Source organism: Xiphias gladius, chromosome 3 (assembly GCF_016859285.1).
Source record: "Xiphias gladius isolate SHS-SW01 ecotype Sanya breed wild chromosome 3, ASM1685928v1, whole genome shotgun sequence".
NCBI classification, from domain to species: Eukaryota; Metazoa; Chordata; class Actinopteri; order Istiophoriformes; family Xiphiidae; genus Xiphias; species Xiphias gladius.
Window position 1 is genome coordinate 13,896,807 of NC_053402.1, and position 16,297 is coordinate 13,913,103.

Here is a 16,297-nt window from a genome sequence, read left to right on the forward strand (position 1 = left end):
GTCGACATAGGGAAAGTGTCGAAGCATGGAGTGTAGGCAAACCTTCTGCCATCCAAAAAAAAAAAAAGAAACCAATTCCAGATCATCCAAGTGTTCACTAATGAAACCCTCACATCGACGCCCCTGCTAATTTTTCAAATGAAGACCTCCTATCCCATGTAGGCTATTGCTTATAGTTCACCTTTCTTTGCTAGAGACTTGTGATCAGCAGAGTCCTGAGTGATGCAATGCTGTTCTGCCTACACAGGTAGAAATTCCCCTTGAGGGCATGGTCTAATTGAATGGCTTCCTTCCAGAGTGGCTGCACCACTGGAGCATATTTCTGCTCATGACTCAGAGTGAAGAATGAATCTGTTTGTTTGATCATTGATGGATAGGTACAGAAGAACATTAAGTCTTGTCATGTTTTGTGAAGGCTGATGTGCAAAATTACACATTTAAAGATCCTAGACAGAACGCTTGGAGGATGAAAGACAGAGGGAGGAGATTTTAAAAGAGTTGATGGTTACAGCTGAGCATGGAAGGCTTAGGCATACAGTATATTTACAGAGCTAATTTAGTCTTTAAAACTGTTTCAATTTGTATGATATGACTGCAAATTCTTACCGACATTGTGTCTTTATTGAGTGTCATGCCTGTGTGGGATCGATTCAGTAATTGGCAGGATTGATTTAGTCCTAATTTCCTCTTCTTCAGTGTGGAAGTGAAAGAAAATATGTTGCCCACTGGCATAATTGGGCCCACCAGTGTGAAGAGGCAAGTCCCCAGCTCTTAGCAAGCACTGAATTGGTGACAAATTAACAGAGCCTTTCCATCTTTTTTTCCATTCTTCCTTCTTCACCTTTTCCTGTTTCACTTTGCAATAGATGAGCTGCTATGCTTTGATCTTCCCCTCATGGACCATGCCATTGATTCAGGCACTAATTCATCATTGCTATACTGTTTGTCTTCAGTATGAGACCATTAACTTGCAATTTTTCTTCTCTCTCTCAAAAGATATATTGAGTGAGCTCTATAGGCTGTTTTAGCGATAATTACGTTGAACTTGCTGTGGTCTGATCTTTGCTTAGTGTGTGTGATCTTAGTGCCCTTGTACAGCTAATGTGTAAAAACAAAAACATGTAATTTTACGTAAGTATTACTATGAGTGTTGGACAGTTTCTTCAGAAAATTATAGGGAGGATAAAAGGCCTAATGTGTGTGTTTTAAAATATCCAAATATTTGACCTGTTTGGTGCCTAAGCTTTATTACAGTCATAGTATCCCCAACTCTTTGGCTGCTCCGCAACAGCTTAGCAGTATAAAAATTATCTGCGGGGCAAAAAAGCTTGCAATCTCCTGATATAGGTCAACTGGTAACCCCAATATTCAGTGTTTAATCTGTTTTAATTAAAATTGACACCTCGCCAACATTCACCCTCTCTCTGCAGGTGCCCTTACAGTCGGTCTAGTCCGGCAATGTCAGACCATCCACGGACGAGACCGGACCTGTATCCCACCACGGCTGCCCCCGGAGTGGGTCACCACGCTTTTCTTCATCATCATGGGCATCATCTCCCTCACAGTCACCTGTGGACTGCTGGTGGCATCACACTGGCGCAGAGAAGCCACCAAATATGCCCGCTGGATTGCCTTCACAGGCAGTAAGTGAAAGAGAAAATGACATTTCACACTGAATGAAAGAGTTTTGCTTTACCAGACTTGCCATCAGCAAATTTCCACCGGAGCTTTCTCACATTCTTCTCTGTCTCACTGTGTCTCTCATGACATAACCTCTAGAAAATCACCTTTGCTACTTTAGTATATTCATGCACATAGTCTCTTAAGGGCAGGAAATAATAAAAGGAGCAGAGATGAGGTTGAATCAGTGTGAAAAATTGGTTTTAGCCCAGTTATGCATTGCTAATTTACAAGGGGGGATGATGTGTGTGATGCCAAAAACATCTGAGCCTATGCACAGGACATCAGTGTGTTTGTGTTGAGAATGACGTTGAGGACCTGTGTGTTGGGGTTTGTGTGTTTGTTTGGTTGCATTTGCACATTAATGAGTGTTGGTTTTTTGAATGCTTGACAGCTCCCCTTGCTCCCTGAAGCTAATCTATTGAGTAATGCAGCTCGTCTGGTATCCGAGTGGGTGGCTTGTGTGCCACAGCATTTCTCTAGTGTTTTCTCTCCCTTTTTGCCTTGAACATCGCTGCTCACTCTTTTTTTCCAAACATAATTTCTGTATAGATGCACTTCCAGCACTTGATAATAACTCATCTTCCATCTCGTGTTCTAGGGCTGGACTTGTTCCGTAAGGCTGTGTGGGAGGGTGGAGTTTGATTGGTTAGTTAAGGGAATAGATGGCCTCAAGGACACTCGTACCAATGGAGCAGTGGCATGTGAAGCCACAATGGTCCGTACTGTTTTATTGTTAGAAAGCTGAGTACATTTTTCATCACACTGTGACTTCTTTGTTCTGTAGAGGAGAAATAGCCAATGGATTTGAACAAGAACCTGAGTTTCTTGCCTGACAGACCAAATGCAGATTCATAATTAGGTTTTGTAACTCTTCCTCATCACTTGCAAATACTTGATGAATCACCACTGTACAGAGTCCCCAACCCCTCAACAAATTGTCTGTCCGCCAAGCTCAAATCTGTGTCATAAGCTAAATTAGAAAGGCATTGAATCATTGTTTAACGATCACACTCAAAGGAAAGTAAGGAGGTTGCCATGGCAACTGTGAGCAGTTGTCACCCTTGTCCCCTGCTCAGCTTCTGTTGGCCATATTAGACAGGAGGTATATTATTAGTACAGATTTTTTTTGATGATGAAAATGATTATCACTTGAAATGAGGAAATGAGGCTGGGGGGGCAACTTGTGACAGATAAAGCTTCAGAAAGTATTCAGACCCCTTCACTTTTTCTACACTTTATTTTGTTGAAGATTTAATTTTGAATGGATAGCCATTTTTGCCCATCAGTCCAATATGACAATGTGAAAACATGTTTTCTTGCAAATTTATTAAAACTTATTTAAGCCCTTTTGCTGTGGCACTCCAAATTGTGGCCAGGTGGCTCCTGTTTGCTTTAATTTTACTTGAGATGCATCTAGAACTTGATTGGAGTCCACCTGTGGCAAATTAAACTTAACTGACATAGTTTAGAAAGGTACACAACTGTGTATATAAGGTCCCACAATTCACACTGCATGTCAGGACAAGAACCAGGCCAGGAACCAGGAGCTCTCTGTAGACTTCTGTGATAAAATAGTGGTGAGTCATAGAGCAGGGCAAGGGTTTAAAACAGTTTCTAAAGCTTTTAGTGTTCCCATGAGCACAGTGGCCTCAATGATTGTGAAATGAAAGAACTTTGGAAAGACCAGGACTCTTCCTAGAGTCGGCCGTCCGGCCAAACTGAGTGACTGGGCAATAAGGGCCTTGGTCAGGGAGATGACCAAGAATCCAACAGTCACTATGACAGAGCTTCAGTAGTCCTCTGTAGAGATGGGAGAACCTGCTGGAATGGCGAACCATCTCAGCAGCACGCCATCAACCAGGCCCTTATGATAGAGTAGCTAGACGGAATTTACTTTGAGTAAAAGGCATATGACAACAACCCCGATAGGAAAAAGATTCTCTGATCTGATGAGACAAAAATTGAACTCTTTGGGCAAAACTCCAAGCACTATGTCTGGCAAACACCAGGCTAATACCATCCCTACAGTGAAGCATGGTGGTAGCAGCATCATGCTATGGGGAGGCTTCTCAGCGGGGGGGACAGGGTGACTGGACAGAATTGAGGGAAGGATAAACACAGCCAAATACAGAGGGGAAAACCTGCTCCAGAGTGCATGAGACCTGAGACTGGGGTAACGGGTCACCTTTCAGCACGACAATGACCTGAAGCAGCCAGCCAGAACAGCACTAGAGTGGCTTCGGGATAAGTCTCTGACAGTACTTAAGTAGCCCAGCCAAAACCTAGACTTATACTCCATACAACGTCATATGTGAGACCTGAAGGATGGCAGTTCACTGACGGTTCCCATCCGATCTGACAGAGATGGAGAGGATCTGCCAGGAAAAATGGGATAAACTGCCCAAATCCAGGTGTGCAGAGCTTGTTTAGATTTACCTAAGAAGAGGAGCTGAAGCTGTAATTGCTGCCAAAGGGGCGTCTACAAAGTACTGAATTAAGGTTCTGAATAGTTTTCACTTTATCATCAATGGTTATTGGGTGTTAGTTGGTGGGGTAAAATGGCTTTTTAACTTTTTTTTTTTTGGTTTGTTTTAGGACCCCATTAGCTGACACTTTAGCGACTATTGTTCAGCCTGGGATCCTCTTGTATCTCAAGGTATCTCAAGAGCTTGTTTTAAGTGGAGGAGAGAGACAAAAAGGCAAAAAAAAAAAAAAAAGACCAAGCGGAGGTTTTTTTGTTTTTTTCCTCTGATGTTGCTGAACTTAAGCTGTGATCGCAAACACCTCTCTGCTCTGGAGGGGGAGAGGGTGAGAGGTTAAGTGAGGAAACGGGTGGGGGCTTAAGAAGAGTTGAGTCAAGAAGACGAACTGAGTCAATAGTCATGTTTGTAGAGGTCAAGAGCTGCTGAGGGTGTCAGTGAGAGGTGGATGCCAATGTAAAGACACAAATAGAAGAGGAGAGAGGAAGAGTAAAGTGAAGCTGGTGGCTAGGAGACTGGGATGGTTCATTCAGGCCAAACAGGTGATGAGGGCTGAGAGGAGGTAGGCAGTCTGTAGTGTAACTGGCTCCAGTCCACCAGCAGCTGAATGGACAGCTTTGTATGACCAACACAGGCCCACCTCTGTGTCTCTACATACAGACACCGACAGTGTTTCCGTAAGGTGTGACGGTCAACTATGGGGGTGGAGTGAGAGTAATAAATAAAACACATTACATACATTAACAATACATTAACAGTAACCACACAAAATAAATGTTGTAATTACTCATTTGGAGTTTGCTAACTTTATATGCATTAATATTGTCTAACAGTGTCCTTACTCCACATGCATTAAATCCTTTTTTCAGCACAAACTCAGCTACTAGTCTGACTTCTCATTTTGTGTGTTAAGAACCTAAAACACATGAAAAATGATAGAGGTACCTTTTTAAAAATATACAAATCTTTATTCATAATCACTCAAAATATTATTAATGAAAAGTTCAGGGTTTTAAAAAAACATTGCTTCACTATTTATACACACAAATACACCAGAAAAATGTAAGAAATAATATAGAATACAGTGTACTTACATGTAAAGTGATTTTATTTCAACTTGCTTGTGCCTTTTTCACTGAAAGTCTATGTATTAGTTACACTTCCAAATAACAGTTTGATTGGTCCAACATTAATTAGGGTCCCCTCTGAACAGGCACCTGCTTTTAAGGTAAATTTTCAGGAATTTGGCCGCTCTGTTGTTTAATTTAATCAGCTCTGCACATTTTCTGGCATATAATGGTAACTGAAATTAGGTTTTGTTAACCTGATTAGATAGGACACCTGTACTAAGTGATTCTAATTTGAGGCCTGTATATGCAAAGAAAAGGGCGAATACAGGGAATAAAAAGTCTGAAGTACTCCATAAATATGCCGGAATAGATTTGTGTCCTTTGTATCTAAAATTTCAGTTTTACTTGCATTTTTCATTTTCATATTAATTTGTTACTGGGTCAAAAAAGCATGATAGAAAAAGAACCACTGACATACACAAACATTTATGATAAGGATACTGTACATTTTTTGTTTGTTTGTTTATTTTTTAAGAGTTGTGAATAAGATATGCACTGAGCAGGATGTTATACAGTAAAAAAAAATTTGTCAGTGCTCTCTGGTTGAAAAACTCTGTAGCAGTGGTGCTGTTTTAAAATGACCTAAAAAATATCTTTGGCATTTCTATACTGCTATATGTGGTTATTTATCAGCCGACGTAGTATATACACTCTCACCGATCTATGTATCAGCCATAAACAAATATCAGCCGCCATGTTGAGCTCTACAATTAATTTGAATTAGTCATCAGGCAGGTGGCATCAATCAGAGCCTGGTGTAACTGCACTGGATGAAATACCGTCCATAATTATGAGTGTTGTTGACAAGGACCATACCTCTAATGGTTATTTGGTCCAGATTAAACATGATTATTAGATAAGTGTGTCAGGAATTATGTTAAAGGACTTTATCAGAGGTAATATACCAGTGAAACATGCCTCTGTAACTTCAGCTGTCACCCTTGTCAAACTGCTTATCATTACACTACACTACATGTGTTATGACCGCTCTGTTTCTCAACTTCATGAATCCTATTAACGTTTCACGGTGAATTTTTGTTATTTTCATTCTGTGGTGGGTTTGGTAAACCTGTGGCAGTACACCACAGATGGCTCCAGGCAGGGGACACACTGCACCATCAGTGCATCTGCGGGCCCTGGAACGTTACCTCCAAATAAGCACAATATATCTTCTCAAACGCTGTTGAATGAAAATAATTATAATGCTGTCATTGGAGAAATTAGGTTGTTACAGCAGTAGAGCGTGTGGATACGAGGAAAGGAAAAGAGAGTAAAACAGAATAGAAATAAGAAGCAACAATTTAAATGACGCGATAAGCACAAGTAAAAGTACATTTGAGAAGCTAGGACCAGAGAATGCATGGCCTTTTTTCATGAAAAAGGACTTAATTAATCGATGGTCAGAATAGTTGCAGATTCATTCTCTGTCAGTAAACTAATCAATTATTCAACCTTTTGTTGCAGCTCTATTATTTCAATACAAAGGTAATTCGTAAACTATACAGTAATCACTATGTGCTATGAGTTTTATCGACCAGGACTCTGTAGTTTCACTAGCAGCAGGTGAGCAAGGCACTGTGTCTCATCAGATTAGGGAGTTAAGACAAGCAGTGGACAATGAGTTGCACTTTAATTGACTCAGTGGTGAACCTTGCAAGAATAATGCTGAGCCACGATTTCTGGCTCCACCTTGGCTTACCTTTGAATATGTCCTTTTGCAATCGTACCACCTTGAAGATAAACACATGGCCAGAGCAATGAGCAGGCAAAAGACAAGAGAGAAATATTAGCTTGTGTCTCTGCCTTGTGATACTGGTTTACCAGAGAGTGTTCATTTATTTAGTTAATCAAAGAATTGCAGGAATGTCCACGTAATCTTTTTCAAAGAAAAAATAGCAGTGGGCGCCTCCATCGCATGAATGTCTCTGGTTTTATTAGGAAATTGTGGGTAATGTTGTAATATTGGATTTGTATACGATTTGTTTCCTTAATTGATATAAAAATTATATAAAGCACTGATATGTCAGGAATTAAAATTGCAGGATTAGCCAACAACAAATATTCCTGTCTGTTTATTTAATCATTTAACAATGAATAATAGATATTGATTGCCAGATTAACAGCCACAAGACACAGAAAAAATGTACTTTATGCCCATTACCCAGATTGCCGTTCTACTGCAGACTCTTTTAGCTGAATGAAACCATTCTAGTTAACGGAAACATCACTGAGATATTTGAAGGAAAAATCATCCCTCAGGTACTGAAAGCTCTGCAAAATGGCAAGGTAGATTGAAAAATGAAAGCTATAATGGCTTCATGAGCCGACACTTAACAGATTACTCACAGATGATATAACCAAAATAATTCAAAGCAGCTGTCAGACTTAGTGTTAGAATACATGTAACTTTTACTTCTGCTTAAAACTAAGGTTGCTGGTGTTTAGAGTTTATGTAGCACACACTAGTAACATAACAGGTTACAGGGCTACTTTGTGAATGCATTTTCCCCATCTGCATGTCCCCTGCTGCAGACAAGCAGTCCAGGACATAATGCTGGTCTACGGCAGAATAAATATCGATTGTGCTCTTTAATGGAAAAAACAAGAGTTATTTTTAATTAGATGAAGCTACTCCACAAATTCAGCACAGTCATTGATCTGCGATTCACAAAAGTCTCAGTTTGCTTTGCTGTTTAACATCACTGAGGATTACATAAGGGGGCTTAGAGCTGAACTGAAGCCTTCAGAAATAACATCTTCAAAGGAAGCAGAAGAAAAGAGAGCCATTTTAATTAGTGACAACTTTGTTATCCAGTCACAGACTTTTTAATGACTTCACCCCTGACCTCTGCTCTGCTCTGCAGCTGCTACCAAACCTGACACACATTGCGGAGAACATCACAACATGCTCACTGTTTTTTGGAGGGGTGTCTAGTGTGACTGGAAGGATTCTCAGCATGTGGTCAGTGCACCGAGCTAATTGGTCCCACTGGGTTTGATACAGATTTCAGAGCTCAAGAGTCAGTACATTTACATGCAAGAATCCATGTTACTCAGGAAATCTGAGTTTACATGTGCTGTAATAACCTGGTAGCTGTATATCCATTTATGCGTGAATAATGGACCCTGCACCTGACTTTATTTTGCAACAATGGCTTTCTTATTTTAAGTGTATTTTAGTGATACAACACCCTTCTTCCTGACATGTGTTTTGTGTGTATATCTGAGGGAAAACTTAGCCAGGAAAACTGACTTATTTAGACTTCTACAAGCTACTATATGTCCCTTTTTTTAATAAGATATTTGTTGATACAAGGATGCACTGCTGTGTGTAAAGACCTTTAACATCCTGTCACAGCGATACTTTACCTTTGTTAAGTCTTTGCCATGCACAAATCCCAGAAAAAAATTAACCCTGCAGTGCGGTATTTTTGCCACCCCTTTCTGGCAGTGAGAGTAATTACACAAACACTGTCGAATACAGAGAAATTTCCACAGTTCCAAGACAGTGATTCATTATTTTGGTTAGGTAAATGTAATAGCTGCATAGCCTGCCCCAAATATTTTATAAATGCCAACCTTTCCAAGAGCAGTAAGGCAACATCTGTGTTTGCCCTCAGTCCCTTTTCTTCTTTTAGCACTCTCCAGCAGGGAAAAGCCACACGAATAGTTATCTAGGATTGTCCTCGCCATCGATCGCTTTCTTTTTAGACTGTAATCCTCCTGAGTTTCTTTTTCATCTGGAGCATCTGAAACTTTTCTTGGACGTTTCCTAGGTTTTTCTGCCATAGGCTCGGCCACACTCTTAGTTGCTATAGCTTCCTCAGTCTCTGTCGCTACGGTTGCTCCTCTCTCCAGTTGTGGCGAACTTGCTGGCTGACGCAAAACGCATTGCTGCCGGAGCGCAGCGCGGGAATGTCACCACAGACACCAAATTTAAAACTCCGGTATACTGTGAAACAGAGAGAAATTAAACTGCCGCTGATAGGCTTAATCAACATTGTGTCCACGCGTTTTGCAAGTTCCTGAATGTAGCAGACGTTCATATATATGTAAAAGTCCTACACCCCAGCTTTAAGCAAATACATGGCCAAGAAAATCATCTTTCTCCCCTTGAGAAATCTCATTGGCAAAATCTGTTTTTCCTAATCCTTTACTCTGATTACAAAAACCAGTTTTTTTTTTTCATTTGTATTTAAATTTAAGAAATCAGATTGCGGCAGAAAGCCAACTATAATCCTGTTACTTGAAAGGGGAACTGCACCAATTTTGCACATCAAAGTCTGGTCACAGATTTTGGGGAGTACAACAGCATATGTGAAAACAGCTCTGCCAGAAATCTTTTGCATCAGTTGGGGCTGAAGACCGAAGTTTGAAAATGAAATCAATATAGGTGTGTGGAGTTAGAAGTTATCTAACCAGACAGCTGTAACCCGCTCCTCATCTCTGCTTGAGGCTAGCGGTTCGAGACTACATTAGCCACTACGAGCGTAACACACCCGAATCTCTGATCAAACTGCCAGCAGTCGTGTTACATTGTGAGGAGTGTAGGCGTCAGGTTTTGACAAGGAAGAAGAATGTGTTCAGATAAAAAAGACATCATATCTTGTTCTGCTGCGTTGATATTGATACATTTTTAAAATAGGAAAATCAAATTTTGTGGATTTGGTTTGATTTGAGTGGTGCTGCTAGCTTCCTTCAGCCGCTATGAAGAGGCAAGTTGTTCTGTGCATTGATCCCAATAAAATTCACGTAGTCTTGAGCTTAACTGTCATAGTTACAAACAAAGGTCCATCTCAGGTGTCATATGCCTATTGATGCACATACTTCTCTGTAAAGTTAATTAAATCTGTTTGGTCATTCTGTTCTTTTTTTTACCTTGCGCATATACTGTGTGATATACAGTAATACTGTCAAGAGGTGAATCTTCTCATATTAGTATTAAGAGTACAAACATAAACATTTTAGTAATACAGAAGCCATTAGTCTAAATTTTCCCAAACAGACCCTACTGACCTAAGAATTATAGCTAGCCACAAACCGAACAATGAGGTATTTAAGAAGAATCAGAAAAAAAAAATATTTCTAAACTTTCTCTACAGGAATGTAACTCTGGTGAAGAATACTAAATTCCTTCTATTTTAATATAATTTATTTATTTGTTTTCCATAAAACTGTCATTTTTAAGATATTTGGTTTAAAATAAGTTATTCAACACACCTATCCAACTAATTAAGTTATCTATATACCGTATAAGAGGAAAGGCCCAGAACAACCTGAAGAGACAAGTCTGTTGACAACTTTAACTTTAATTAAAGGAAGAACCCACTGAAAACCAATATTGTAAATACAAATTCATTTTTTTATTTCATGGATGACCCTTAATTACACTTCCGATGCTAAGGTTTCACAACGATACATTGGTAATTTACACAACATTGTTGTACACAACACTTCCGGGCTACCCTCTTCAGAATAATAATTGGTCCAATTAATTTCAGTTGGGAAATGCCCATTGGTCTGTACAACTATTCCCTTCATGTCAAAGGAAATTCGTTTTCATTATGTCAAAACGTAATTCTAAAAAAATTGTATAACGATATGGAAACATTTTGGGAATGTGAAGTTGGGTATTAGTTTTCTGTTTTAAGTACTTCAATTTTGAGGTCTGCACCCAAAGAAGGAAGTACTATCTTGGACAATGATGTAAAATATGTTTAGGATTTTCAGGTAAAACTTCATAAATAGGGTGATTTAAAATCTAACTATGGAAATAAATAAATAAATAAACAAAATAAACAAAATAACCATGAATCAACATAAATTTAAAGAACAAATTACAGTTGACAGATGTAAATACTTGCTGAATGTAAATATCAAGTTTTCAAAAATTGATTCATTTTATTTTATTTGGCTAGCTATTATCCGTAGGAGACAATTAAATCTGTTATTAATTGTAGAAAGTTATAGCTGCAGCCATATCAGCAGACCTTGATGTCAGATGTTGGTTGTCCACAATTTCTGCCTTCAGTTGCCGTGATAACTATAAACTGAATACTGAGAAATCTCACAGAATTAAAGTATCTGCAATGATGTGAGCAACAACTTTTTTTGCTGCAACGCAACAGTGGGGCCAGCCCTATAAACGCGACTGACTGACTGAGTTACACAACTGGTCAGCCGATACCGCGTGATGAAGAGCTGAATGCCGAAGAGCTTTCGAAATGGATATGCGCACACAGTTTCTACTGCGTCATCAGGGGGATGTTTACAGGCAGTGTTGGCAAATTAGTGCCTTTATTTACCGATTTTCCTGCCCCCCCCCCAAAAAACCCTTTTAGCGACTTTTCATCAGAAAGGAACCTAGTGACAAACCTTAGCTACTTTCCATAGAAGAGAGTCGGCAGTATTGTTCCGCGAGTGTGAGGTCGGGCTTTCCCTCCGCAGGCAGACCTCTCTATGCGTCTCATTCAATTGACTGCATGGCCTATGTCTTTAACTTATGTGTATGGCGATTCTGTCAGACGTTGTCGCGGGTATAAAATCAGGATTTTAGCAGTTGCATAGCAGCAGCTTGGAAATGGCTTGGAAGTGACTGCTGGTTAACTCGTAGTCTTAGTGGGCTGCATTTCAGACAATATTTCATACTTGTTTCATTTGCTGACAACAGAAACAGAAGAACATGTAAATGAGAACAGCTTTATTGGGAATTTAGCTGTATTAAAATACTGTATATGTGAGCACAGATGGTAGGAGTGAAGAAACGGCGGTCCAGCCACATACTAGGGTTTGGCCTAGTCTTGTTATCTCATCTTCTAATGATTACTGTGTTGTAAAATGAGCAATGAGTCTTCTGCAGTCTTCGCAAAGCCAGATTTTTGTTTGGCTGAACCACGCAATTTTTTTTTTTTTCTTTGAATACGTCCTGTTGCCATAAATTTGTCAGAATAATGTATTCTTTAGGACACGAAACCTATTTTTAAATGAATTGTTGAGACATTAAAGTTACAGAAATACCATTTAACGGAACAGTGTGTGTCACGGTACGTCGGACTGAGAGCCTCTCTCAGATCTTCCTAAAAAAATGAGGCAGAGTCACCCTGATCTCAGTGCATGCCACGAGTCTTTGTGTAATTGCTTCTTCAAAGCCATTTGAAAGGCACTGGTGTATATCACTAATGAAGCGTCTAAAATTGAATTCATAGCTGCCTATGCTTCCTGCTCAAGTTGAGTGAGTTCATGCCTGATTTTTCTACATCTTGTGTGGAGAACTAAAACAAAGGCTGAGGCTATACTTTCTTTGTGTCATGTATCCAATTTTTTGGTGACGCTTTACTTTAACTCCCCCTTTTTTAGTATTTGAAAGCACTACATAAAAACTCTTTAGTAAAAAGATAAAACATAGTTATAATCAGATATAAAAACATCTAAGTGTTAATTAATGCACAGTATTTTTCAATAACTTGGTATTACAGTTATGTTTTACTATATTGTCTTTCACTATCTGTTTATACCCCAGTCTCCACTTACGGGGGCCCACAGGAGGATTTATGTTGTTGACAAATACAATAATAAACACTTTAATCTGCTTATGACTATATTATTGTGCATTACAAACCATTTTTAAATATTTATATACAGAATTTAAATGCAAGATAAAGGGGACTTAAAGTGTTGCCCTTTTTTTTTTTTTTTCTCAAACCCTTGCAAAAGTGTAGCCTTAAAGTCCATGTGATGTGGTTAACATGTAGGATTTAGACACATCAAGAGAATAAAATAGTTTGTCAGTACAGAATCTTCTTTATGTGTTAACAGTAAACTAACAAGTTTCTCTCTCACTCCTTCCTTCCAGTGATCCTCTTCTGCATGGCGGCACTCATCTTCCCCATAGGCTTCTATATCAACGAAGTGGGAGGCCAGCCGTACAAGCTGCCCAACAACACAGTGGTCGGCTCCTCGTACGTGCTGTTTGTCCTCTCCATCTTCTTCACTATAGTGGGACTGCTGTTTGCTGGCAAAGTTTGCCTCCCAGGCTGAGGACTCGACCGTGCCCGCCTCTGGACTGACACAAGAGGCTCTGAAAATTTAATGGGATTTACAAAAACACACAATAACTGAAAATCAAAAACAACAAACTCTGGCCTGAAGCCTGGAACAGGGAAGGCTCTGCTTATGTGTCAAGGGACCGCAGCACCATCGAGTACCTAACTACTAAGTTGAAAATGAATAAACGAACAAAATACTAAAGTGGGACTCGGGCACAAAGGGGTGAAGGAGTGTGAGAGAGGGCAGCTGAGGCTGTCGCAGCCCCCCGCCACTGTTGATCTAAAATCCGGCCGTCTCTCTGTGGTTGTTCTGTTGGAAAAGGGTGCTTAATGTGCCGCTGTCATGGCAACCGTGGCCAAAACCCTGGCGCACATTGCTTTGAGGACCACTACAGCCACTCCTCAACTTGACTCCTGGCCGCCTGCCCTACCGCCCTCAGCACACATCTGCACCGTCATGACCGCTCCTGATGCTATTTTGGGCTTCTCTTAGCTATTTCAGTTGTGTGTTTTTCTGTTGTTGTACATTTTGTGTTCTTTTTTTTTTTTTTTTTCTTTTTTCTTTTTTTCTTTTTTTTCCTTCCACCCCCACCGCCTCCCCACTGAAGTAGTTTGAGTGTAATTGAGGTTCACTGAACTAAACCCTTGAGGGATATTTGGGGGGGGGGGGTTCTGCCAGCCTGGCTTTAGAGCAGGGTTTATTCTTGCCTTTCGCATCACACGGCCCCATGTGTGTGGTTGGGAAGAACAGCTGTGATCCCGGCTGTCTGAGCCAACACACAGGCTGCTGTGGACGTGAGTATGGTGCAGGTGCGCCGCCTCTTTGTCTCCAACCAGCTCCAGCTCAGGAGCGGGTAGCAATGAGGGGTGACCTCCGTAGGCAACAGATGGGAGGTTAAGTACCATAAAGGAGAATGCCACTCAATGTAAGACCTTGCATAATGTTATTTATATGAGCAGCAATAAAGTGTTAATGAGTGTAGACAGCTGTTTTGCTAAACTAAACCCGCAACACTGATGCACATCTTTTGCCAATAACTAGAAGACTGTGAATTTAGAGAATAGTCACCTGATCATAAACGCACCTCGTGTATTTGTAGAAATAATCTTAATCCTTTTAAGTACAGCCACAAGCACAGTGATCTAAGATGAACTCATATATCGGTAATTACAGTAGACAGTATTGACTTAAATACTTAAAATAGAAGTTGAAGTTACGTACGGTGTGAAAATAACATGTGAATGCTGAAAATTGGTGGTATTCTCCTTTATTGTTGGACAGGAAAGAAACGAGCCAGGAGCATTTTTTTTTGTCTTGTTTTGTACAACAGTGAAGGCACTGGGACTGCAGGTCAGGTCCCTGCATGGGGCTGTGCCTCAGAGTGCTGCTCTTGAGGCCTGTGTACGTAACACACACACACACACATACACATTTACACGCGTAACCATCACACTGTCTTTATCATTTCGTCTTCAGGTTATTTTCTCGGTTAATTGTTTATTAATGATTAAAATGGCAGTTAAAATTTCCCACAGCCCAAAGTGATACATGAAAATTGTGTTGTTTTATCCGACCAACAGTTCAAAATTCAAAGACATTAAAGTTACTATCACATATGACAAAGAGAGCCTCAAATCCTCACATTTGAAAAGCTAGAATCAGAAAATATCTTTTTTTGGTGTCAAATAATTAATTATCTTAATTGTTGCAGATTTATTTATTTTCTGGATTAATCGCTCTAATAAACCTACCCTAGATGACGCCCTTAAATTTCATATATTTGCCAGTTTCTAACTTTCAGAATACATACAGCGAGGTACAGACCAGTTTGAGCTTCAGTGCAGGTCCAGTAAAACACGTGTCTCAACTCTTCTCCAGTGCACCACGCTTTATTCAGCTCACCGAACATTTCTGGCAATCTTGCCTTCATCAGGGTGGTGTCTAAGGTTGTGTCTGGTTTCCTTATCCCACATAGCAACATAATCGTCGTCCTTTAAAAAAAACAAATCTTCTTACAAATTTAGTTAAATTTACTTTTAAACAATACCAAAATCTACAACAGAAATATAAATTACCATAAATACAAAGCATATTACAACAATCATTTTCACATACCCTAGAGCAAATATAGTAAATTGGTAAAGCTGAATTTTCATACCTTTAATTTCAGTGCTCTTCAAAGTCTTTGTTGGACGTAAACAGGATATATAATGTTGCTATGTTTACATTTTGGCAAGTTTGCACCATTAAGAGTTTGCCAGATAAGATATTATCAGTTCCTGTTGGCAATGTATCTATGGATGTACAGACAACTATCACCGGATTACTTTGATACTAAGGGGAAACCTAAAAACATGATGATTCTCAGGCAAGTTCTGGAGTAATAAGGGACGTCTTTTTTTTTTTTATCGATTGTAAAGCAGATTTATGGATGTTTATTCATTATGGACAAAGAATCTAAAATATGTGCTTCGTGTAGATGTGTTCACATTTGACTGAGTAATAACTCTGAAAAGGAATACGACTTTTGTCAAATTGCTTAAGGTTAATTTCTCTCCCTCCATGAAGAGAGAAATTATTATTTTCATTATTGTTTAATTTGCTATTTTCTGTTATTTTCATGAACAATCAATTACTTGTTTTGTCCATAAAATTTCAGAAAATAGTGAAAATGCTTGTTAAAACTTCCAATAGCCCAGTTACATATCTTCAGATGTCCTCTTTAGCTCGAACAACAGTGTGGAATATAAAAATATTCAGTTTAGTTTCATGTACAACAAAGACATGCATCAAATCCTCACATTTGAGAAACGGTAAAGTTTTAGCATTTTTGCTTCAAAATAGGTGCTGATTAGTTTTCTGTTGATCGAATAATCAATTAATGAACTAACTGTTGTCACCAGACCAGTTCATAACCCAAAAATTTATAATTTATTATCCTGTACAATCCGTCAGCGT

General features: G+C 39.4%; 1 protein-coding gene across 1 annotated transcript in view; it reads left to right on the plus strand.

Annotated features, from left to right (window-relative positions):
- Nucleotides 1-14,002, plus strand: part of mosmoa (modulator of smoothened a) — a 28,054-nt gene extending 14,052 nt beyond the window's left edge. Inside the window, exons 2-3 of the mRNA XM_040123867.1 lie at nt 1,431-1,643; nt 13,146-14,002. Of these exons, the coding sequence (XP_039979801.1) occupies nt 1,431-1,643; nt 13,146-13,330 (398 nt within the window). The 3' untranslated portion in view covers nt 13,331-14,002. The remainder of the gene's footprint in view (nt 1-1,430; nt 1,644-13,145) is intronic.
- The last annotated feature ends 2,295 nt before the right edge of the window (nt 14,003-16,297 follow it).